We start from the raw sequence: 26299 nt of genomic DNA, 5'->3' as shown, positions 1-26299 counted from the left end.
TCAGATACAGTAGGAAAAGATCGTGTTCTGTATGTCTTCAGACTTCTGAGTTGCAAATCATTTCTGTTAGCATTGCAGTAATAAACCCTAATATGTAAACTTGGCAGTTATTTTATCTAAAAGGCAGAACTCAGTGGAAATCAGTGATAAAAAAAACCTTCTGTATTGTTAAATTTATGTATTTATACAACAGAGCTGGGGCTTTAAATGCAGAGAGAAACTCCAGTCAAGGAATTTAACACAGAATAGGTACTTTAATGTTCAGTTTGGCATAACCAGGTTGTTAGGTAATGTTCTAGTGTGCCTAGGGCCTTGTAGATATGTTAGCTCATATTTAGATACTGTGGGATGATGGATTATTGCACTTCAGTTGGTCTGTAGTAGTTATCTTTCTGCATGCCCTTTATCACCCACAAATGCAAGGTGTTTAGCCTTTTCAATTCAGGCTAAGCCAGCTTGATTTACCTCTTATTTGCATGCGTTTAARTAATGTGGTTCAACTGACATTCAGTAACTTATTCTGAACTTGTAACCAAAGTTAGTCAGCTATGTACCGTGTAAACTTTTAGAATAAGTAAGAGACAAAGACAGCATATTGTCCTTTAAATACCTCAGATTGTTTTATAACCTGCATATTGCATACTTTTGGATAAACCCCCTATTCCTCCCTGCATACTTTTCCATCAAGTTGACATTACATGTTTCACCATATAAAAAGAAATGTGTGAACTGTTTTCTCTTTCTGGTTTAATATTTCCAAATAACCCATTTCATTCCAAACAAAATTATCATCTGGTCTTTCTAATTGTGTAACCATGGAATTACTTTAAAAGTTAGTTGTCTGTGTAACTGCTAGCGATTCTTGTAACCAACTTTGCCTGACTTGTATTTTTCTTCTTCGCTTTACATACAGGCTGGTTTAGCAGGAGCTCCAGCCCGGGCTGTTTCTGCTGTAAAGAATATGAATCTGCCAGAGATCCCAAGAAATATTAATATTGGTGACATCAGTATAAAAGTGCCAAACCTGCCCTCTTTTAAATAACATGACTACTCCAGGTAAAAACAAGAAAAAATGTAATAGAGGTTTACCACATAATTGTTTACTAAATAAATGACATGTCTAACTTTACTATTTGGATAAAACTCAAGGTACTGTATAGATATCATGTGAAAAATCTGTGTGGAGTTGAACGTTGCTTTTGTCTTGCTCAGTGAAATTAAAGGAAATGGGTAGTTCCCGTGTGATTTCTAAATTACATTCCTATGCCCTTGTAAGGCATATCACTGTGTCTCGGCTGCTGCAGTATTTTGGGAAAGTATTTAAGATGTTCTTTACTTTGTATAACCTATAATATTGAGGTTTTTGTATATTCACTAAGGTCTTTAATTAGTGCGTTCCTTAACTATTTCTCTGTTTGTCATAATTATTTAAGACTCAAGAGCAAATGTTGCATGAAAACATTAAACTTTTTTGTTTTGTCTGAATAAAATCATTACAAACTGGACTTCTAGATACCTGTTTGTCTGAAATCTACTCTTTGCAATAAATCACTTTTTCCTATTGATTGAGCCAACTGACTGTATATAAGTACTATTGTAGCAAGCATTAATGTTGTATTTTAATCTCTGAAAGAATTACACTGGAATGTTGTGTTGAACATACTGGCTCTTCACATTTCTCACAAAAGCTATTCATTATTATTCTGAAGAAAAAACTGCCTTTACTGAAGATCTGATAACTTCTGTTTACATATAGATGTTGAGAAGACACTCATACCATCTGGTGGACTTTCCATGATGTCTGACTTTGCTTTGGGGAGAGAGGGGACTCCAAAGGGTCTCTGCAGTTGCTGTGTTGTAGGAATTACAGAATGGGGCAGAGAAAATTAGACCGCTCAAAGCTGTAAATAAGTGCATCAGGTAATGTGAAACAGAAAAGCGTTCTGGGAGGATAAATGATGAAACTTTAATAGGATCTCTGTGCATGGTGTCATTTATGTGATACCTAGTATTGCTGAGGCCTCTGAGGCTCTAAGTACTGTCACCCCTGTGTAAGTTGCTCAGCTCTTCTTCTAAACTCTTCTATGATTAAAAAAAAAAAAGGAGGGGGGATGGGGAAAGAAAGTGATTTTTTTGTTGTTTTTTATAATCATGCTTTTAAGCTCTGTGTGATGTACAAGACTTTAAAAATGAAAAATAAAAATATCATTGGGATATTTAAGAATTCCTTTTCATAAAATAAAGTTTTCTTCTCCACTAAAGTATGCAAATATAACTATATATGACAATGCAGTAGTGTTATATCAATGACATTTCAGGACTGGTCTGACAGGTCCTATGTTGCTCTAGAAGTTTGGATTTGATGCAAACAAAGCGTTGTTTTCCTTTCAGTTGAATGACAGTTACGACATACCACGTATGTGATCTGATTCCGAATTTATTCTTCTTGGTTTGAGCTGTAATAACTGCCATAGGTGCCTTTTGAGGGCATTTCTGAGAGAGGCTCTTGAGTGATTAATTTTGAAGCAGAAAATCCAATACAATTCAATAAGTTTAAATATATTTTAAAAAATGAAGTGGGACTTTATATATATAGGTATATCTATTGTTCTTGTTATATTTATTAAGCATCAAGTAACACTGAATATCTTGTAAATGCTTTTGAAAATAGAATTGCTTCCTCCATGCCTCTTGAAAAGACAGTTTATTGTTTCAAATTAGCTTCCTTAGTGTGAGGCCTTGAGAAATTCCAGGTGAGGTTCAAGTAGAAAATTGTCAGTTTCTTGCCTCCAGTGAAAAAAATTGAGAGATTGAAACATGCAGTTTCCCCCCCCACCCCAACCCATGAAGTAAAGTATTCTTTAGTATTTAAAAGTTTGCTTAGCTAGTACAAATCTGGAACTGTTATAGTTTCACCTGCTTTTGCCAACTTTTGCTTCTCTGCTTAACACAARGACCGTGTAATATTCAGAGTCAAGGTGTTGAAAGTTTTCTACATTGTTTCTTCTGTGAGGATTTAGTCAGTGCTGCTGCATAAGGATAAATAGGAATTTTTGAAACTTCTGGTACTCTGACCTACAGAGTATTCTGGCTATTTGTGAGAAGAACTCAATTTCAGGGATTCCTCCAAGTCCTCTGTTTTTTGGTCAGTTTGTTTTCAGACTTGTAAGCTCATAATTTAATCATATATTTACAATATTTTTAATTCGTTACAGTGAAATCTTTCTGGGTTCTCTTGAATTGAATGTTTTCTGAAATTCTTAGGAGAAATAGCTCTGAGACACATCTTGACATGAAGCATATTTCAGATGAGCTTCTGACCTTTTACGTCAATGGTCAGGCTTCCATTAATTTTAGGGAACTAGAACTTAGCAATTATACGAGAACTTGTATTTTAAATCTCTTTTTTATGTTTATTTATAAAATATGTACAAATAATATTTCATAACCATATTTTGAGCTTCCATTGTTTGTACTACCTTGCTTCTACCTGATACCATTGTTTCTGCAGGAATAGATTCATCTTCTCTGGACAGCTCTTCCATAGACACCAAACTTCTCAGGAAGCTCCTCTGCTTGTGACTGGCTGCCAGATCTTTAATGCAAGGCTGTGACTAGGAAGCTTCCTTATTGAGAAACCGCTTAGATGGGAAGAAATTCTTGATCAGATTTTGACAGTAAAGTTGAAGTCCTTTCAAAGAGAAATTCACACACACAAGTATGCACACAAGAAGTACAGTATAGAAAAACCAAATGGTAATCGTATTTTCTTAAACAAAAGCAGATCATGTGATACCATGGACTTCCTCCTTGTAGCTGAACCTGTCTCTCCCCTTGTCAGAAGAGAGCTGCCGTTGGACTACCATTAGTCTGCCAGGGGAGGTTTTAGCCTCTTAATGTGACATGCGACACTACCAGTCCCTAATCAAAACCTGTTGCAGGAAAATGGAATCTTTGATTGATAGAAATTGCATCCTTACTCTTGACCTTCCAGGCCTTCCCTTGTGTTGCAGGTAGTCAGAGTTTTTCCCTGAGGCTGATGTGCTTGTATTTGTCACCTTCATGAGAATGATGTGCTTTTCAAATTGTTTTTCTTAGTTCTTCTGTATCTTCTTAAAGTGCTGCTTAGATTTTAAAATGGAAATAAGTTGTAGGCTTACAAAGCAAAGGATTAAGCTCTTGATTATAAATTTTAAAATCTGTTTATGCCTTTGTAACCATAAGAAAAGAAAGCTTAATATATTAAACATCAGTCTTTTGCACTAGCTATTGTTTAGAAAGAGGAGAAGAGGTCCTCCTGAGTCATCTTTTGGCTGCAGAAGCCAAGCAACTAACTTGCAATACTCCACCTCCACAGTACTGCCTTTTAAGTGAAGTTCATCAGGGTGCCAGTATGTGCAGATGAGTTATTGAAGAATCTCAAAAAATAGCTTTCAGTTTTCTTCCTTCCCCYGGAATTACTCCAGATTTTTTCTCTATGCTTTTACTAACTATGGTCATTTCTGAGAATTTGCAAATGAAATGTTATTAAGCAGTATCTGAGATTATTAATTCCACATGTGTTGGTTTTCTTTCCTACTCAGTTGAATTGTTCTCTGCTAATGACATTTTTAATGTAAGTTACGCTCCCTGGGGAGCAACTTTTTCATGTGTTCATAGCAATTTAACTATAGTAAGTGTCTGTACAACTTCTTGATAGTCCTTGACGAATCGTGCATAGAGATACTTTTTAAGGAGACTCTGTAACATTAATACAAATGTCTGATTAAGCATTCGGGGTGCCTTATCTAATCTATTTTTGCTGCCTTTCCCCACACCACCTCTTTTAGTAGTGTCAGAGGTTCCTCATCATCACAGGTGGTTACTTGTCTCAATACTCTTCTGCAAGATCAATATTTCCTGCATTTGTTTGTGTTGTGGGGGGCAGGAGGAAGTGCTCTTAGAAAGCAAGCTGGATGCTTGGATGTAGGGGTTGTTCAGATTACTGTCTCTGTACCATGACTGATCATCCTCTCTTATTATGAATTATACCCTTCAAATTTGGAGATCTCTAATGTGTAACTTAGTAATGGGGAGAAGATTAGATCTCATGAGTCTATAGCAGCAACTGCTGCTTCTGGTGAGTAACTCCCCCCCCCCCCGAGAAGAAAAATTCTCTTCTCTGGTACAGACCTTTTGGTACAGACCTTTTCTTTCAGTACTTGAGAGGAAAGATGGGAGACTAGGACTTTCTGTTAAGGCCCACATGGAGAGGGAGATGATTTTCTTCCTTCTCGTGGAATGGATCCTTCCAAATGAATGAAGAAAGGGCAGAAAGGGTGCAAATTCATAGACTGATAGAGGGTTTTCAGTTACCTCAGTAAACTTGCCATTTAAAACAACGCAGTCCATTTTCCCAGTGAGATGGGTAATGAGTACTGCTGACAAATTTTTTGAAATCTGTCCCTAAAAGAGAACTGTCTTCTTGTAGAATGATTTGAGAATGCTCTCTGCAGTGGTGACAGTGCAGTCGGAGCATATCACTGTATGTGTCACTGTATTCCCCTCTCTTCCTGAATAGTGACTTGCCATTTCAAATACATTTTGATGGAAAAGCAAATATTTACAACACATTAAATGTGTATCAGAAATTCCTTCTCTAAAACAGATGTTGCTGCTGTGATTCATCCTGCCTGACAGAAATGGGTGGAGGAAGGGGTTGCTTGTTGCATGCGAGAAATGGGTTCGAGATGGAAACTTAAACTGGCCCTGCCTTCCCGGGAGCACATTTGACCTTTTCTTTCTAATAGCACATTCCAATAAATGCTAAAATAATCATAGATTTTAGTAGGTCCTACTCTGACAGCCAAAGGGGAGCTTGCTAACTTTGCAGGGGTTACATAATAAAGTTGCTTGAAACTGAATCCCAGCATGTGCAAGATGTAAGCTATTGGGTGAAATTGGGAATTAAAATGTCACAAATAAAATCATAGTCTATTTATAATTCTGCTAAAGAAAAACAGAGCATAGATCTTGGACAAAATATATTTCAACTTTTGCACAGAGCAGTTAAAATTTTACTGAGAGTAAGGAAAGCAACCATGTACTGCCAGAAACAATGAAGGCTGAACAATTTTTTTAAAAGAATCTTTGTCATATATTTGTATAATTATCATAAGATAAACTTTAAATCTCTCCATCCTTTCATTTAAGGAAATAATCTGTCCCATTACTGCATATATGAACACCTTGCAATTCTTAATGTTTACTGTTTACCTCAAAATGCTTTTTGAGGTAAGGTAATGTTGTTTCCTTAATTTCATAGGTAGAAAGGGAGAGGCAGGTGCAGTCATGGCTGTGCAACAGCCAGATTTCTTGCCTACGTAAGCTTTTCACCTTGTTGAGTGTTAGGAGCGACATGACAGTGGGGCCCAGTTGGGAAGGACCCTGGGGTCCAATTGTATCCCTGTGTACAGTCTGGGTACCCTCATAGCTAGAATGCTAGAGGTTTTGAGGTAGGGTGACAGATGCGCTTGTGCCGTATTCCACTGCTTTCCTGCTCATTCTGGCTCTTTGGAAACTGAGCAGCACAAAGGGGTCCCCCATGCCCCCCTTTTCAGGCTGGCTGTGCTGCCAGGCCAGCCAGCAGGACTGAGCTAGGAGTGTATTCCACTCTGAACTCTCTGAACAGGACCATAAATATGTCACCAAAGCTGGAGCTAAAGGCAGGTCAGTAGTGATGACTGTAAGCTGCTTGGATGGGTTAGTGTGTGGTCATCTTGTTTCCTTTTGGCTCTCAGACCAATCCGCGGACCCTCCTCTGGTGTGATTTTCAGCACTCAGCCAGCAGAGTTGCTGGGGGAGCCAAGTCAGATCTCAGAGCTTCAGTTATCTGCAAGGTACCTGCCTGGCCAGAGTGTGTGGCAAGATGCCTGCATGATCTGTGTGTCTGACAAACTTTTGCCTTTGGTAGCCATTGTAAACAGCATCTACATCTTTGCTTCACCTTTTCCACGAAAGGCTAACCTGGCCAATCCCACCATTTTTGAGCAGATAGTCTATACAAGTACATAGAGAAAAGTCGAACTGGAGTTTCTCTGGCAAAGCCCAGGAGGGCACATCCTGGCTGCCAGCCCTCTGCAAGATGTTGTGTGCTGATGCAGCATGCAGTTGCCCTGGGAAACAATATGGAAGGATGTTAGCAGAGACATTTGCATCCTGGTGCAGGTTTTCCCCACTTGCTTTGAAACACTGGCAGATAGACATGGTTAGGGAGGAGCCCTTATGTAGACTTGCATGCTGGAGTCATGTGCAGACAGGAGAGGGATAAGGTTAATATGAGAACATCTTGCCAGAAGGTACCATGCAAGCTTGTACTATGGGACTGATTGTCTGAGGAAGCTCCATGTGGTGTTATGGTTCTTGGTGATGTGAAGTTACCAGAAAGGCCTGAATTACAGTTCTTGAGCCTGAGATGCTATCACTGAGATAATCTTCAGGAGCAAACCAACAGTGCTGGTAGGAATAGCCAAAGCATTTTACAACTTTGAATCACCCAGGAAATCTGTAGCAGTGTAAGAAATGGTTAGTGCTTGTTCTTCTCTCCTGGCATTAGTGAAGTAGATTGCAAAAGCTAAAAAGTATTCCCACAGTGTATGAGCCCTCTTGGCCTTGGAAATTTCAGGTCGTGGGAATCTATTATAGCCCTTTTAGGTAGTCCACTGTCACTGCAGTACCTTTGTAATTTAAGTTAGATTGCAGTTTACTAAATATTCATATCCAAGAGAATAGTAAGGGAGGTAAAAGGGTGTGAGAAGAGAAGGTGGTAAGGTGGTAGCTCAGTAGGGCTTTGCATCATGTATGAAGACATTATTTTAAATTCATTCTTTCACAAACATGTGTGATGGATCTAATCTCTCTTAGGTTTCCCAGGAGAGAAATATGCAGGAGAAGGTTTGGATGAACAGAAATTGGTAATCTGTAGAACAGTTTGGAAAGAGTGCTACTGGAAAGGTCAGAAGGACACTAAGCATAAGAAAGGTTGTAAAAGAAGCAGCAGCTAAATGGGTTATTTTATAGCCTAAGAATAAAAGTGTGGCAGTTATAAAATCATTCATTAGATTAACAGATATATATATAAATGTACAAACCTTTGCAAAAACAGACCTTTGCCAGGTGGAGACATAAGCAAGAAGCTCTAAACTGCTTCTAAAGTATGTGTTTCTTCTGACCATTGTTGGCTGATGTAATTTTACTTTTTCTGACAAAAATTTCCTCTTAGTCTAAAAGCTGGCATGAGTGATGAGGAAGCAGTAACAGAGAAAAACACAAGAAGGAAGCAAATGGACTTGAATATTAAAAAAGAGAAAACTTGCTGTTTCTTAGTAACTATTACATAGCATTAAAAGTGTTCCTAAATGTAAGAACTTATTTATATCATGTTTATGCAGTCTTTGAGACMAAACAGCTGATAGAGCTGCTGGCGAGCTGAATATTCAAGGTACATAGTAGTAACTGTCAAGTTCCTTAGCTTCCTCTTTTCCCTAGTCCTTTCCTAGCAGTGCCAACTGTTACAGTAAATGACAGGCTAAAAGGAGAGGGTAGTTGCATTACTTCAATGGATATGCTAATGTCAGTGCCAAGAGTCTGAGATTCTCAAGTAATATATGTTTTCTAAGAAAGACAAAATATCCCTTCTGCCCACAAAAAGTATGAACAGTAGTCCAAAACTAGTATGTTTGCTTGGTATCCATTTAAAAAAATTTTTCAGATATTATTTGGATTTCTGTGAACTGAAAAGTAAAAGCATATAAGCAATGCAAAGTCTCTTGATTGAAAACAAAAGTGAAAATAACAGGTTGTTTAATGCTTTAGAGATGCATTTAGTAATTCAGCTGTCATATGTTCCTGTCAGAGTTGACTTTGACTGTAGCTGTTTATAACTTCCATTCACCAGTTGGTGTGCAGTGTGGCACTAATACTTGTTCTCAGGAGAACATATTTGTGGAATTTAAAATGCCTTTCCTTGTCGTTCCCACTGGCCTTGCCTGACATCAAATTTTTTGGCAATCAGATTCCAAATAGCAGTTAAGTGTCAGCTCAAATGAAGATACGCAGTAGTTAATCTTCAAGCTGAGTGGCAGATGAGAAGTGTTTGATGGGATATTGAGACAGAGATTCAATATTAGAGGGCCCAGAAAAGTTAGAGACTTGTCTGAAAAGTGTCAGGAAGATTTAGCTGTAAATATCCAAGCTTTTATCTAAAGTATGCTAACCCAAATATTCAATCAGCAGGATATATTGGGAAGATTGCACCACTGGAAAGTCTTAGCATTGATAATGGATATGAGAGTGGTGATGACTTTGAGTTTGCAAAGTGAAAACACTTCTCCCTCCTAGGCTGATTCTGTGGATCACATCTCCATTAGCCATAGTGCCGGGACGCAGAAGGAAAGCATTGGCACCAAAATTAGATTTATTAGAAGAGCTAAGAAGATCGTAGCCTCCTGTGAGCTCTGCAGTGTGCAGCACATATGTGCCTGTTTCTTGTGGTTCGGTGATGCAATTTCCCCTCCCTTTCTTTCGAGTTTCAAAGGGGACTGCATACAGCCCCCTGACAACACTGACAGCTTTACAAGGGCTGAAATTGTGCTACTGGGATTTCAGGCTGCAGACCCACCCTGCTGTGGATGACAAAAGCAGAGCTGTCTCTGAGCAGCAGTGGGGAGGCTGAATAGGGGATGTTTCAAGTTAGGGAAAAGAGCGAAGAAAAGGAAAGCAGTCCACCACCAGAAGATACGCTGCCAGTGGCTTTCCACATATGTAATCGTTTTATTAAACTGAAACATTGTGCCAAAGCCTCGGGAACTTCACTGACTAATGATCAAACATTAGACTTGTTTAGCAGATAGAGTTTCAGTAYAGGGCCAGTGCAAATATATTATAATGTGATTTTATGTTGTACCCAAGTTAATTATTACACCACATTTCCTCTGCGTTGACAAAATTGCTCTTTCTTCCCCTCTCTCTAATGTTTCTGTGTTTCAGTGTAAAAATCCATCCCCTGCCTTCAGAGTTTTGGTAGAGCTCTTTTTCTTCTCGGCAAAGATTTGGTGGGTAGGAGTTTTGGGGACGCAGTTCAAGTGGAGCACTGGCTTGTAGGCGGTCTGATGCACAGCTGGGGTTCACAGCTTCATGTCCATGCAAATCCTCTAATTTGCTGGCTCACAGCACATATACGGAGCTGCAGATTGCCCATTTAGTTGGCAAGGCAGCTGTAGCTACAGTTTTTCTGCAGAAAGGGACATTTAGCTTCCTTCCTGAGAGTTAGGAGTATGCAAATCATGAGTGTAACTGGCCTGTGTACATCTTCCATGCCTGTTGCATCTCTCTGCTTTGGTAGAGGGCAGAGCAAGAGTGGTCTGAAGGAAGCATGAGGAGCAGACATAGCTAATGGAACTTCTTATTCCGGTAAGACCCAGTTGTGGATGAAACAATTGTGATGGTGATGGAAAGAGGGTGGAGGTGGAAAGAAGGAAGAAGCTATGAGAGCTATGTTGAGAAAAGAAGATGGATTTTGGGGTGGCCATGCAAAATGGGCAAGAAGCAGTTTTTGACAAAGACAGTGTTAGAATCTCATGGATTCAAACGAAAGAATGAGAAAACTTTGGGATGGGAGTAGAAACCGAAAAATAGAGTCTCCTGGAAGGAAAGAATAGGATTTGAGGGGAGTGTGGGAAGAGGAGAGTTTGAGAGATGGAGAGGGTGGAGAAAGTTATGGGAAGGAGGACAAGTACACAGAGGGCATACGAAGAAATGTCTGAAGGAAAAACGGGAAGGTGACTGGTGAATATAGGATGGGAAGGTAAGAATCAAGATGCTACTGGGAGACTCCTGCTGCACCAGGTGGGGTTTGCTGGAGGACTGCCAGATAAGAAAATCAGGAAGGGCTGTGAGTTTCTTGAAGACCTGTTTGACTGATTTGATGGTGTAGGTCATATAAAACCACTGGGGAGGACTGTGGGGGAACTTTTTTCTTCAGAATGGTCTGAAATGTCTTCTGCAGGTGGACGCACTTTTCCGGCATAAAAGAAATGTTAATACCAAAAATGCATCACACCTGTTTTGTGAACATAGTAATTGCTCCAGAAAAAAAACAATTTTATTCAGGGTAGAGAATTTGCATAAGTTATGCAAGTATATTTGGCAAATTGTACAGGTCCAAATGAAGGCCATAAAATCTTTTTGTTTTGGAGTGAGAATGTCATGACTGTGCTGTTTTTATTAACGCATTGCTTTAATATCAACATATAGTTAAATGGTATTGCAAGTTATGCTTAAGGGGTGTGCCCTTCTGCTTATGGAATTGTTTGGGTAGAGGGACTAGCAGAGAGAGGAATGTGAACTAAGGAAGGGATCAAGTGGTTATTCCTGGTGCCTGCTGAGGAAAATGGGATCAAAGATCTAMTGGAAGTTTGTGAGCTTGTGAAATTTCTAAAATGCTATGCAGGAGTAGCCTCAGGAAATCAATAAAAGTGTAACTAAGTCTTTTCTTACTATTTCTCTAAGCTCTTTTCCTAACCATGAAAGTGTACTTTGTCTAAGCTGAATAAACCGTAGCCTTATTTGTATGGCAGGTTAGTCAAGATGACTGTGCAGCATACGCACGGTSAACCATTAGATGGCAATTGATGCAATAATCACAACTGTGATAATTAAACAGCATTTACCACGGTATCTCTGGAGTTAAAAAAACAAAAAAAAACAAAAAACCAAAAAAACCCAGATACCTACAAGAAATTTCCAACTTAGAAAACTTCTCTTCTTTTTCCTGTGTTTTCCTAATGAACAGAAACTTACAAAATTAAACAGCCAGGAAGTTAGAGATATAGTTCAATAGCTCTTTAAAGTGTACTTCTGATAGGAAAAGTGGTACACCCATAATGAGGAAATAATAGCAGTAAACACCTGCAAAAGGTTGTTTCATAAGAGATTGTCAAGACCATAATACTTGGATCCCTATTCTGAAGTTTGGGTTTTGTTTAAATAATTTCATGTTTCTATTTCTTTTATTGTGATCCTTGAAAAACAGACTTTTTTAAAGTATGTTTTTTAGTTTTCATCTGTTTTTTGAGTTTGTGGTGGTCTGAGTAGGCGTTATTGGGAGGCTTTTGGGTCATCCTCAATACACTTATATAGCCCTTTTCAGCTCCACTGCTCAGTTAAGTGGGAGGCACTTTGGGATGGAAAAGCACAGCATTTTTTTCAGGAGCTTTTGCACAAGTGTGGAAGTCCTGCTCAGCATATACATGAGGTTGGGCTACATTGGAATACTCTCCCCAGCTTTGAAAGAAAGAGGCTGACCGACTTCAGGCAGAGACAAAAATCCTATTAATCCTATATCCTATTAATTTGCACTCTACTGTGACTCACTGATAAAATTAGAAACACACTGTGTTTATTTGTATCCTTAAAACTCATAAGTTAACCTTCTTCCTTTTTTAGATACCTTGAAGATGTATCTTTTGTTCCAGTGGATCATAAACAGAGGCTAGCATTTCCACTCTCAACTTTGTTGTTTATTTAAAAATTTGGAATTCCCTACCACATCTAAATTTCCGAAATGCAACCATTTATGAGTCAAAACAAAGTAGTGTGCTGATCTTGGGAGTGAGGCATAGATACAGCAGGTTAGGAATTTTGCAACATAAGGATTTTGGAAAATGATGATTAGTTGCAACTACAACTTTTAATGAGTAGATCAGAGTTGACAGGACTTTTGCTGAACGTGTTCACTGGATGCAATTTTTGCTTAAAGCTAAAGAAGCTCCCAAAGCAGCACCTCTATGTGGAGTGCTGATACCCTGGAATCAAGTCATTTTTTTGATTAGCTGTACAGAGGTGCTGCATCCAGCTAGAATCAGCCAGAAAGAGCTACTTTACAGTATTTATACCCTTGTGATAATGATATCAGCTGGTATGGGAAAGAACCAGGAACCAAATTCCTGCCCTGTCAGAGGAGACTCCCTTATGCACAGGGTTGTTGCCTGCTCTGAGCTTCTCATTTGCTGTTTCTTGGCAGGAAAATTTGAAGAATCTTGTTTTTCTCCCTATAGGAAACAGTTTTTAAGTTTGAAAAGTTTTCAGAACAGGAAATCTGTTTCCACACTCTCCTGCTAACCATTTCTGAACCGTAATTGCCTTAAGATACCATTGTCTTTAGTTTTACTAGTAACAGTTATGAAATACTAGCCTTATAAGTCCAAAAAAGCCTTAAACAGTCATATTCAATATGATGTACGATCTTTATTTTTATGATACATTCTTCTAATGTAACGCAAGTATGAGAGTTAAGGCAATTGTGTTATTTAGACCCGGAGCAGGAGGAGGCTAGCGAGGTTTAGCAAGAAAGGATATTTCAAATGCAGCCATTTCAAATCACCAGTCTGAATGAGACTCATTAGAAACTCATGCATGAACAACTGCTTTTCCCTATTAGATCCTAGTGATATGAAGTCTTACATCAGCATTCAAAGCAGTTTTTTTCCTCATTTGTATGTTGTGATTTAGAAAATAAAAGTGATTTCTTTCAAGAGTTTTATTTTTCAGAATTGTTTCCAGTTTTCATGATTGAGTCTAATTGGATGTTAGTACATTCTCTGTTTTATAATTATGTGATTTTGAAATGCAGTACATTACAGTGCGTTAGTGTAATATGACTACACTACTATAAAAACAGTTTGTTCCCCCAAAATCTAAACAAACAAAATATGTTCTGTATTTACTTCATGGGTTCAACCACAAGAAATTTGACCTCCACTTAACTTGCATGTGTTTTCCTCCAGTTGAAAATGTACAACATCCATCACATTCATCTATCTTGTATTAAAACCACTGTAGCAAAGATTATTGTTTCTGTAGGTAACATCTCAAACTAATACAAGTGGAGCTGTTTTGTCTTCTGGATAATGCAATAGCAAAAATTAAATATTTTCAAAAGAGAGGAGTCTTTATTTCAGGTGACAACTCATGCTATACAGAAGGATGCTTGTCCTTATGGATGCCATGATTTGTTTATGTAACACTTTTATCCTCCTCTATATCCTTCTAACCCTTCATTTAGTTTATGATGGCTGTAGGGGGAGAGGTTACATGCCAGACTCTTCATTGACTTTGCCAAATTATACCAGCTGCAGATTTGCCTTCCTTTATGTTCTGTAGCAGGAACCGATGGTGTCAGGAAACCTGGAGACCAGAGGACTAACCGCGAAGAATGTGGATTCCAAAAATCAGGCTCGTTCTAATAAAAAACAGAGTTGAACTTTCAGCAGTGCCAGACCTTCAGCATTGCATGCAGAATCAGTGGGAGCTGAAAGTGCCTCTTCAATAGCTGCACGTTCAGAAGAGCACCATAAAACCTGCAGCTGATATTGCTGAGGCTGAGAGCAGGACTGATCCAAGCAGTGTCCTTGAAATCCTTGCACTTCAGAGTCTCCTGTTGTGATGGGAACGATGGAAATTGAAAGTTAGACCTTGCTGTGAGTCCTAAACAAAACGTCAGGCTTCATTTAACTCTGTATTTATATAACTGGACTAAGGGGCTATCCAAGTCTCAGGAAGGGTCTTGAAAGTAGGATGGGGGTCTGAACCCTGGAATCAAATGTGCCAGTGTTGCTCAATGCCTTTTCATACTCTGGACAGTCCAAATCTTCTGGGACCCATGTAATTCTGGAAGGCTCTTGGGATGTTGCAGTTTGCACAAACCGCTCCAAAGAGTGCACATATTAACAAAGACTGGCAAAGAATGACCAAAACAAACCTGACCATCTCTCCAAGGTAACCTCAACAACAACAAACTCAGCATGGTTTTAAAACCACAGACTGTATCAAACCACAAATCATAACGTTCCTAAGTGTTTTAAAATATGGCTGTGCAAAGACAAGAGGGGCTCTAAGGTCGTATTTTTTGAAATGCTTGTGAGCACCTAACTACTATTGCTGTATGCCCAGGTTCATAAAGTAGCTTAACATCTCTGCTTTTAATGTTCTTTCACCCTTTTGAACAGACTTGCAGCTGTTCTCTGCTCATTACTAAAAGAAGACCCAGCAACAGCTGCCTTTGCCAAGGAAGGTCCCACAACCTTTCCCACATGATGATGTTTGATTTGTTTTGGTTTTATGAATGGTTTTGACTGAATTGTCACCTTGCATTTGATTTATAGGGTTGCTTGTACATAAGACATTCCTAGTGCATTTCCTTGGTTAGATGGTAATTCTTTTATTGATTAATAATGGATAGTGCTATTTACCATTAATAATGGTAATACAAATGGAAGGCCAAATGTTCCTCCAGTATACAACCCATAGGAAAGCTTTGTGCTGTTAGTGTAATGAGATCAGAGCTTTCTGGCAGCAATGAATTTTGTTGGAGGAGTCATAATATGGCAGCAAAGCCAGGTAAGGGGATTGAGGCCATGGAAGGCAGAAGTGCTCCCAAACCTTGTCCAAAGAGGCTTGACCAAAGCAGCCAGAAAGTTTTGTAGGCAGCAGTCTCTGTCTCCAAACAGAAAGGTCCTTAGAGAAGCAGTCTAAATTGAAGCTATCTCTTCACACACAAAAAATTTCTACCTAGAGCAGAGGCAGAACTGGTGTCTGCCCAGTTGTAGAAGAATGTATTGGCAAGCGCCTCTGCCTTAAGATCAGGAGTTGTGCATCTCCATGTACCTGCTTATCTGAGTCGGCTTCTAGAGTTTAGGAGAACAAAATGCTGAACGAGATTTAAAACAAGAAAAAATGAATGGAGTGCCTTCCTGCTGCCTGGAAGTCCCAGCCCAGCTTCTTTGCCAGTGGATCTGGAGAACTAGGCCTCTGAGAGTCAAGCCTTCCAAAACAAGGCAATGCTGAGGGGGAGAATCACTAGAGATGTTGAGGAAAGAAACACAGGTTAAGTATTAACAAAAGCCCAGCAGCCAATATCTGGGTGGATGTGTCTTCCTGAACATAACTTGCTGTGGTCAGGGACACCTGTGTAAACCACTCAATAACAAGATGCCAACATACGTGTTACTGAAATATGTGATCCTGGAAGGTGCTGAGTACCTTGAAACTCCCACTGACTTGGAGCTTTTCAGGGTTGAGTAAGCGTCCTGCCTCAGGATTTGGTCCTTTGCCCAGCTGTTTGGCAATTGTGACTGCAAAAAGGGAGAAATTACCTAGCTGAGTATTACATTTGAACAGCAGTATCCCATGACAGCTACATCCAGCACATCACACCAAGAAAAAGAGAAACCATATTAGAGTACACTTCCTAAAATATTTGTACACTATTAAAATACTTGCTTTCCACATACTTGCTGAGACATGGTGAATCAAATAGAAGAGAGGAAAGTTGTTCCATGAGCAGTGGAACTAATGAAGCCTGATTTCCTCCAGCTTTGTATCCTCTGTCACCCAATACCTCTCCCTGCAAGAAGCCCGTTTCCTTTCCAGCTTCCCAAGACACTTGCATCTCAGTAAGTTGAGACCYTCCTGGGCTGGCAGCATTTCCAATTCAGTAATAGCTGTGTCTCTAGCCTTGCCTTCAGTAAGAACAGCAGTAGGGTGGTTTTTTTTCCCTCTCTGTAGCTCCTTAGCAAATGCGTAATTAATTATCTTTGAGATTTCTGATTTTGTCGTATTGGCTGAAATGGATCAACAAGTTCAAAATGAGAAGAAGGGAGGACTGAAAAAGCCTTCTTCCTTGTAAAGGTATGCTGAGAATATAACTAATAACAGTACCTGCAATTTAGTGTTGCTAGGTATAGTGCAAGCTATTTGAGACATTCTGATGGTGTATAATGGTTGTGATATAAAAATCCAGATAGAGAAAATAAAATGAGTAATCTACTAGTTAGATAATCTAGTGGGTGTGAGGTTTAGCATAAAAGCCAAAAGGCTCCCCTCCTGTGTCACTGAGCTGGAGGAGATATTTGCAAATGGGTTTAGTATCTGCTCTTAGTTCCATCGTCCTAATTACATGGTTTTAAAGGAGTAGAATCTGAGTCACACTGTGCAGATACTTTTCTTGAAATGGTTGTCCCCTTTAACAGAGCAATCAAAGATATCTCTGACTTCCTAGATGGGTTACTATTTGGAATCGGATAAATGTGTTCAGGCTTTTGAAAGTTTTATTTGTCACTGAACTAAGAGGGCGGTGTTATTCCACAGCTCAACCACGCCAACTCCAGTCTATGGAATGAATGGATTATTTTCAAATGAATGCATAGACCAACAGACTTAGGAGATTGTGTTTATGGGTTTTGTGATGTTATCACCATGTTGGATAAGTTATTGTCCAGACACCTTCATCTATTGAGGAAAAAATTGTTTTAATCTGTATGTAGATACTGATCCAAATCCTTCTTGTATGAGTATATTTCCACTCATTCTCATGTCATTTTCCCTTTTTGCTGTCATTATGGAAACCTCACATAAGAAAATGGTTTATCTGATGTCCTTTCTTCTGCTTGCTGCTGGGATTTAAAATATGATTCCTATGTCTTATATAAACCACATCCCTGTAACTGGTGTAATCTGATTATGCCCAAGAGGTCTTTTAATGTTGATCACACTGGGAGAACTTTCTTCTTGTGGCTATAGCATTTATATTTAAGTCTCAAGAAACAAGACTGCATACTTAAAAAGTGGCTTTTTTAACTGGATCCAAAAGTATAAGCTATTCAGTACAAGTAAATACAATGGAAACAAATAACTAACTTGAAAAATTCAGAACTACATAAGCATTTCTTACAGCTCACAAAATGTTTGTTCCAGTTACTGTTAAAGCACTTACAGATAAAATATGCTTCTGATTCAGGCTAATCACTGGTCCAGGACAGATTTAGTCAATAGACCCATGCCATCAAAATAATTCAAATAATGTGGAAGAGTATGTACGCTGTCCTTCTAGGGACATTGGATTTCTACCAATGTCATAAACATGGTGTATGAGGAATGAGTGGTTTGTGTTGTGACCAAAATCACAAGACACAGATATACTCTATAATCCGAACTGTAGTAACCCTGTTATAGTATAAAAAACTAGAGAGCACTGACTCTTCCCCTTAGACAAATGAATTGCTTACAATTTTTCCCAGTTTCAGTCAGCTGAGCTGGAATTTTCAGTAACAGATATCTGTCACATCTTGCTGCTTATTTTGGAAAATTTCAAATAAAATTTCAAATAAAATGGTTAATTCACTCTGTGAATAAGGCTGGTGAAAAATCTACTACTCTGACCAGGTGAAAAATTCTGGTAACGTGTTCTAAAACTCTGAAAACCTATTTTCTATCCTTCTGTTTCCTTTTGGACCAAATATTTCCTATCTGGCAAAGGGGTGTGTTATCCATGTCCATTGTGCCATTTTGGCAACCTTGCTAACAGTTGGTGCCGCTGCTGGTCATCCTGCCATCCCTGCTGGAGAGGGGCAGCTGCTTGCCTGGCAGAGTCATAAGCTGCTCTTCAGAGCTGGGTAATTTTACCATAAGACATTATGTTTTTTTTTTTTTTCCTTTATAAGGGCTCTTACTGGTTTTGTCATAGGTGCATGACGAATTACCAGTCTGCTCCTCATCCTGTGGATCTGTGCTACCTGGCCGTTTGAGCGTTTCTCTTCCCTGCCTTCTCCAGCCTTCAGTAGGATTCAACTTCAGTAATCCCTTAGAAAGTGCAAGGGAAAGGTAGACATGCCATGAGGGAAAGAGGAGATGAAAAGGAGCTCATGAGAGGAGACACAAAGAGACAGGTGAAGTACAGGAAGCCTAAAAGGGTAATTCAGAACAAAAACCTGTTGCTGTTTCTCAGCGTTTATGGGATCTGGAGCATGCTGTTACCCCCTCAAACTGTACTTCTGCTTTTCCATGACATCAGAAGCATAGAAAAGAGTTGCTGGCTTGCAAAATACAGCATGCCATGTAACTGTACATGTTTTATGGGATTTGGCTTTACTGGTTACTGAATAATAATAACAGAGCATAAATCTTGGCCTAAAGTTTCTCACCAAGACTGTATCTATTCCTGCGCTTTCCCGTCTGGGAAACCTCTTGGTACTTCTGACCAGGATGTTATTCTCACCTGTTCCAGCCAGACAGATTCTCTGCAGACTCACTGAACCCAAAGGGACCTCTGATCTTTCCTGGTGTTACAACTGAATGAATCTGATTATTTCAGCCATCTGAATGGAACAATTTTTAGGGCTTTTCTAAATCCTCACATCTCTCTTGTGAGCCACATTTTAAGCAACACTGAGTTAGCATGTAGAGAGCCAGTGTGGGGCTTTTCTGATGCTCCTATTGCATGTCAGGCTGTGTTAACTTTCTGAGTGGTTTGAATTACTGCTGGTTTCTTTGAGTATATCTGAAACTAGGGTAAAGCTCTCTATGTTAAACAGGCAAGATGTGAAATGATAAAGGGAATAGATCTGTGGCCAGGTGTCTCCAAACACATGGTAAAGCCAGAACTAAGGTTATGACTCTCTGCTGACTGCTGTTTTTGTACCACATGCTGGCAAACACTCCATGGCCATTGCAGCATATCCTGTCTCTTGATCAAAAGCAGAAGCTTTCTATGACCCATACATTGCACAGAAGTCCTCCCAACCATTCCAGAAATCCTTTACATTTTTTCACAGGCAGAGGTTTACATTTTCCATTCTTTATTAACTCTGTATCAGCATAAAGTTTTTCATCTTACAGTGACTTGAATTGAAAAATAAAATAAACACCTACTTATTGCACCAAACTTTGAGTTAAAATGTTAACATGTTTCTTTAGTTGAGAAAGATTCTGTGTAATGCTTTCTAAGCTTATTACCTTTGCATTAAAAATCTTAGGACTATATAAGCCTCTCTGACATGAAATATTCATTGTAAGCTCTATAACAGCACTCAGCAAGTTAAGAATCAATCATTATTTATGCAGAATTCCTATAGTGCTTCCCAGCCACAGATCTCAAAGCATTTTACAATTAAACCTCACAACTGCTTCTGAGACAGTGAAAAATGGATGAGAATGCCTAAAACACAGCCACAGAGATGTTACTTGGTGGGATGCTGCTGCAGCTTGGAGGTAGAACTGATAAAGATCCCAAGTTTCTAGGCTGTGCCTTGTGCTTCAGCCACGCGACTCTGCTCTTGTTGTGTCTTGTGCTTTCTGGGCTCAGGATAAATAGCAATATTGATGTGGCTGAGAATAAGATGGTTCGGTTCCTTTCTGATCTCTGAAGGTGGATTCTTTGTTATAATGTTATTGTCACAGTGAAGTGCATTCTTCAGCCAATGCTGCCTAGAAAAAGTGGGTGCAACCTCCATGCAAGTCATTCATCCCAACGCAGCAGAGTCTAAGCACAAGGTCTAGGAGTCTAAGTCATATCATTTGCACTAGTTTGGCTTTGTCCTGCTATTCTTACTAAGAATCCAAATTTGTAATGCTAACCCTGAGCTAGCTCCTGCTTGTCAGCCCTCAGACAGTCTCCTGGATTTGAAGTGGGAAAAGCCGCGTGACTCATGGGCACTCAGTGATACTGTGCTGGCATCGGCAGTACTTGCATTGGCTTCAGAGAAGCGAGTAATTCATTCAATATGAGTGCAAGGGGCACAATCAACACCTCACCATTTCTTTGCTTCCCTTCTTCCTCCTTCCTCCATTTCTTTGCAGCAGTGGGGGGTTTTGAACATTATCCTTCCCATTCCTCTCGCAGGCGGTAACATCAGCTCAGCACAGGAGGCGGGAACAGCTGCACAGAGGCAGGAATAAATAGTCGAGGCAGAGGGAGGACGGGAATCTCTTAAACCAGCATTGCTGCCAGAGACACTGGAAGATGAAATTGCACCCTCTCTTATAACGTGGAGTCGAAGGTTTGCTAATGTGGCAAAAGTCATGCGGTAACATACTTGCCTGGATAAATCACATCCCCAGCGAGGGTAGAGCTGGCTGAAACAGCACACCCGCTTCATGAACAATTCCACCATTTCTACATGGCTTTCGTTTCACTTTAGTTGAAGTGCTTTACTGAAATTTAAATGCTTCGCATTGAATTTAGATCTTTTTAGATATGCTTTTATTCCTTAAATTATTATTTATAGTATATTTGTTCATAGTTACTTTTGTAATTAGAATTGTAATAGGTATTTTAGTAACAGGTATATGAAACAGTAATTGTTGAGGTTAGTAAATGATAGATAGTTGATTGTTAATTGTTTCTTAACTGATATTGAAAAAGATAATACAAACCAAAATAACAGTTTAAAATTAAAATATGAATTATTCCAAATACATTTCAAAATGAAAATAATTTTGAAAGGATACAGTTCAGTACTTTTGAAATGCTTTACTTCATTGTGCTTCTTTCTTAATGCACTGTATTATTTTTTGTATTCTTCATTGAAACTAAAGTTTCCTATCTGTTGCTGAACATATATATATATTTTTTCTTTTTTTACCTATGCTATGTAGGAAGGTTTGCCTGGGTAGCTGTGCTAGCAGTTGCACATACAAAATTTTTTTGTCTACAGTTGACAAGAGTTAAGGATTCAACCTTCAGGATGCTGTTTCAGTTATGAAGGCTTTTGGATAGTAAGCAAAGAAACAAGTAAAATAATAGAAGAAAAAGCTGCAGTATCAGAATGCCAAATATAAGCCACTTGTATTACTTTGCTGCTTCTAATCTGTTTTGCTGCTTGCATATATTGCTGGAATGCAGCAAGCTCTCTGCTTGCACAGCTTCTCTTGATTTCACCAGATGGTTGTTGTGGACTGAGTGGTCAAGATCTGATTTCTGAAGCTATTGGCAAAGGTGGTGCTTTCTGTATGATATGATGCTTAGTTAGCTCTTTGTGGGTATGTTTTGATTCTGCAGTGATTTTATTACAGCAATTCAATTTTGGACAAAGGAGAAAAGGTAAGACAGTTTTGGAAACAACCACAAAGATTTTTCTAGGTATTTTAGAAAGAAGTGTATTACATAAAGTTTTTAGCTTAAAGGATGCAACATTAGACCTTTACTAATTTCTTTTTTTTTTTTTTTTTGGTTTTGAGGCAACAGTCTTTCTACAAATATTTAAAACATGTAATGTAAATAAGTGAGCAGATGCTTAGAATTTCCCCCCTCTCTCTCTCTCTCTCTCTTTTTTTTTTTTTTTCATTGGGAATCTATTGTTCCAGTTTTCTGATTGTTTGGATCTATTCCTGGAATTCTTGTTTTTAACTTAAAAATTCCAGAAATGTTGTCATGCTGCTTGTCTGCCTCTTTCTTTTGCAACTGGAAACAAAAGTGCTTTGCTGACAATATTTACAATACAAAATAGGAGAATGTTTAAATGCTTGCAGTTTTAGCTGTACATATTCACACTCACTATTTTTTCCTTTAACTAATCAGGTGTGTGCAGAAAGATGTGGGTATCACTTTCTAGAGGTGTCATAAAACCCATTCCTAGTTCAGCTGGCAGAAAAGTAATAATGGATGTATACTTACAGCAGTGCCATGCTAAAATTTTTTACAAGGGCTTCTCAGAAACCTGTGCTGTCTCAACTGGCAATATGTATGACAGTCCTCAGGTAGAGATACTTGGAGATCTTCCTTTCACCCATCAAATTCACACTTAACAGTGCCTTCATTCCATACTTCTTTCCACTTCCAAATTAATCACTCGGTTCCTGCCACGGTACTTCTTCCCCATTCTGCTCATTTCAGGAAAGCTTCGTTATCTGGCAGAACAGTCACAGTGCTGGCAAGTGCTGGCATGGCAAATGGGTATCCTCAGGTCACCACATGCGAGAGTTTGGCTTGCGACTAGACACCATTTCTATGGCTGGTTTGGTGGTAGGTGAGGAAACAGGTTCTTTTTGGTTCCTGAGGTCTTTGGTTGCCTCAGCCTGCTGGCAAGTGTCGTTATCTCACGAATGCTGGGCAGAAACCGGGATGATGAAGATTTCAAGTTGCCTCTCAACACTGGGTGTATAAGCAATGCTCTAATGAGAGCACAAGCAAGGAAAAGTGACAGCTGTGTAAGTGGTCAACATCTTCTAGATGAACTTTTTAGCTTGGCCCTGTCTTCCCTGTGCTGCTGTAGTAACTGGTCTAGGGCGAATGAGCTATGGGGCGCTGGGATAATTGGGAACCTGTGTAATACACCCCTCTGTGGTGGTAGTGATGGTTATAGCATGGCAACAGAGAARAAAATAACAGTAAACACAGTTGTTGGGCAACAGTCAGCTTGGTCCCAGTTTCAGAGGGACAGGCCTGATATGAAAATGAAGTCACCATTCCCCATGGTGAAGTCTTCAGTTCCTGCCTATTATGATCACACCACTTTGTTTAGAAATGACACAATGAATTTGGGAGAGTACTGAGATAATTCTTGGGAAGTACTCCAAGCTTCACTGTTTCTGCTACATACTACCCACACCAAGAAACCAGTAAGATATTTGAACCCAGATTGCCATTTTATGATACAATAAAATATGTTTATGCAACTGAAGGATCTATTATGTGAGTGAAGGAGAAGAATGATTAATTAGTATAACAAAAGGAATGTGCTGGCAGGGATTTAGCTCATTTTCTTTTTATATAAATTCAACAATTTTGTTATCTAAACTTTGAAAATATTCCCAGTTTGAGAAATAAAAATAATCAAAGTGCTTCTTTGCAGCAACTGCAATATGTAGTTGTCTCTATTCAGAAGTAGAGTCCTGTATAGCTGCATTTGGTCCAGCAAGTTTGTTTGGGATATTTCCCATAATATTCTTTTGAGAAATTACTCATTGCCTGAGCAAATTCTCTAGCTATAGGACTGATCTCATAATTTGTAGAATGTGAATAGAGGGAAGTAAAGAAACTGAGTATAGGGTAAAACGGTGCAACTTTTTTCTATTTGCATTCTATGCAGAATAATTTAAGGGCAAATTAATTACCAAGAGGAATGAAAGTGATGTGCTTCAGGATAGGCAGCTAATAGAAGCAGACAGATAAGGGCAGCTGTTTCTTTGGGAGACCATTGTGCATTGTACATGGTGATGAGTGTTGCTTGTTCCATTTGACTACATCTTTCTGGCCCCAAGAAGCAGTTGTTAGATATTGTACACCCATTTAATGCCATATCAATTGCACTGCCATTTACACTCATTTCCTGACTAGCTTGCACCCACTCAGTATCTTATTATACCATTGACCAGTGATTACAATCCAGAGACTTGCTGGAAGAACTCAGTTGATGTGAGGTCTGCATTTTGCTGCTTCTGCTTCCAAAATCAAAATGGAGATGAGATGTTAGAGTTCAACTTTTGAGATTTCCAACTCTTTTAAAATGAGATCTGAAGGAGTATTGTAAAGGGGTGGGGTGTAAGGTTGTCTTGATTGTAACCCAACTTTAAGAAAGAAAATACAGCCCTAACAACAAAAAAATGAAAAGGAACAAGGATGAGGGAGAGAAGAGTCAGATTTGGCAGAAGGGTCAAAGGCTGCACCGTTTATTAATGTTTTGCAAAGTTGGCCGTTCTGGGAGTTGGAGAAACATCTGCAATGACTAGCCACATCCAACGAGTATCATGCCAGTAAACAAACTCAAGGAAAAGAACGTGTTTTTCAGATTGTGGCTCTGCATGTTGAACATGATTCTTCAGCTCCACCTCTGAGTTTTGTGAATCCCAAAGGTCTCCATGCACAAACTCTGAGCTAACAGTGCCCTTGAAGAGATCAGAATGTGCTCTCTGCCTAAGCAAGTTCCTGGAGGCTCCCACCCCAGGGTTAGCAACACACTGAAGTGAGCAGAGAGAAGAGTGGTGGACAATGGGGGAGAGGAAAATAAGAAGTGATTATTTTTGAACAGTGCTATTTCTTGCTTTACAAACTCGATACAGTACTTTTCTCACATATCACTGTCGAGCAGGAATAAGTTTGATGCAGTAAACGTAATACGTATGTGAAAATGAATATGAGAAGAGGAAGTAATCCTCTTCATTTAATCTATTATGTGGAATTAAGTGCTGGATGTAGGTGAGATGTCTCAAACCTTGCCTATATAACATCGGGGGAAAATGTTTGTTGGATTTACTTTTATGTATAAACTTGTGTGGAGTTTGGTGTCTCTATGGATGCCCTAAACTACTGCCTTTTTAATAAGAAAATCCACATGTTGTGGGTTGCCTTTACTCTGAAAGATGTCATCTCAGGTTTTAGCACATTGCAGAGAAAGTGATGAGAATATCATCAAGATATGAGTGATGTATTCATTACAATGGACTCCTAAAATTTGCTGCAGTAGAAGGCCAGCACTGAACAACAGTGCCACTTTTTATCAGTCCTGGAATGATTTTTCTTGCCTTTCACCATTCATGCCAAAATCATTCCGTGTTGCTATAGTTTCCCTTTATTGTATATGCAAACCAACAGAAAGCGCTCTCCAAAATAGGCTTCCATGATAGTGATTCTGAGAGTCAGATTAAAAAGTAACCTCCTGTCTTAATCATTTCTCTGCATTTTGGAATGTCTTGTTTTGTGGAAAAACACCCCATCAAGGATTAAAGTAGCTATAAACTCAAGGTGTTGCTCAGATGTTAAGCCATCTACTCTTTATGCTAAGATTCATCTTTGTGGATCAGCCACTCCAATAAAAATGCCTTTGATGTGAAGTATCTGTTTATAACCTCTGCGGTGCCATCAGCTGAAGCTGAGGATTATGGAGTGGTAGCCATCTGAAAGGGAACACTTTGTTATATTACAAAAATAAACACGTCGGAGTTCACATTTTACTGGCACAGACCCTATTTTGAGCACATGGCGAGGGAAGAAGTCATGCAACAAGGGACTGAGGGAATATTAAATAGGATGGGTAGGTAGGATTGAGGGGGTTCTTGAAAAGGGTAATCAAAACCAGGAGGATTTGATATTTCAGAAAAGGAAATGCTACAAAGCATACATACACCACTCATCCTGGACATCTTTCGCAGCCTCCAGAAAATGGGTGTGGGGTTGGTAATAAAAGCTGAACTTGTTTGAAAAGCAGCCAATAGCTTCCCAAGAGGCCCCCAGAACAAAAGTTATTTTAAAATACATTTTTGTAAGCAAGCCCATGATAATCCTGGTACAGTTAAGCTGGACATCTGTTTGGGGTTTGAGGATTATCTCTTCCTCGGGGTCAGGCTCAGGCTGTGGGAGATGGATCTTTTGGGACCCAGGGTTACTTCACTCCTGTCAGGAATGATTCCCCAGGGAAGAAAATAAGACCCATTCATAATGCTAGGGCAGGGACTGAAAATGTGAGCATGTGTCTGATTGCTGTCCATTATT

At 39.2% G+C, this 26299-nt stretch overlaps 1 protein-coding gene across 3 annotated transcripts in view; it reads left to right on the top strand.

Annotated features, from left to right (window-relative positions):
- The window catches only part of AP3S1 (adaptor related protein complex 3 subunit sigma 1), a 34913-nt gene extending 30143 nt beyond the window's left edge, over positions 1-4770 (top strand). Inside the window, exons 6-8 of one of the 3 annotated variants that reach the window (XR_003254136.1) lie at positions 914-1056; positions 1757-1920; positions 3512-4770. Coding sequence is in view for 2 of the 3 variants with exons in the window: in XM_026069472.1 (XP_025925257.1) it covers positions 914-1042 (129 nt within the window). In the remaining variant the exon portion in view is untranslated. Of the gene's footprint in view, positions 1-913; positions 1566-1756; positions 2217-3511 lie in introns of those variants that run through there. The other 2 variants (XM_026069472.1, XM_026069471.1) reach the window with 2 other exon arrangements.
- Positions 4771-26299: the final 21529 nt, after the last annotated feature.

This window comes from Apteryx rowi, unplaced genomic scaffold, assembly GCF_003343035.1.
Source record: "Apteryx rowi isolate R43461 unplaced genomic scaffold, aptRow1 scaffold_299, whole genome shotgun sequence".
Lineage (NCBI taxonomy): Eukaryota > Metazoa > Chordata > Aves > Apterygiformes > Apterygidae > Apteryx > Apteryx rowi.
This window is presented reverse-complemented; position numbering and strand designations above follow the sequence as displayed.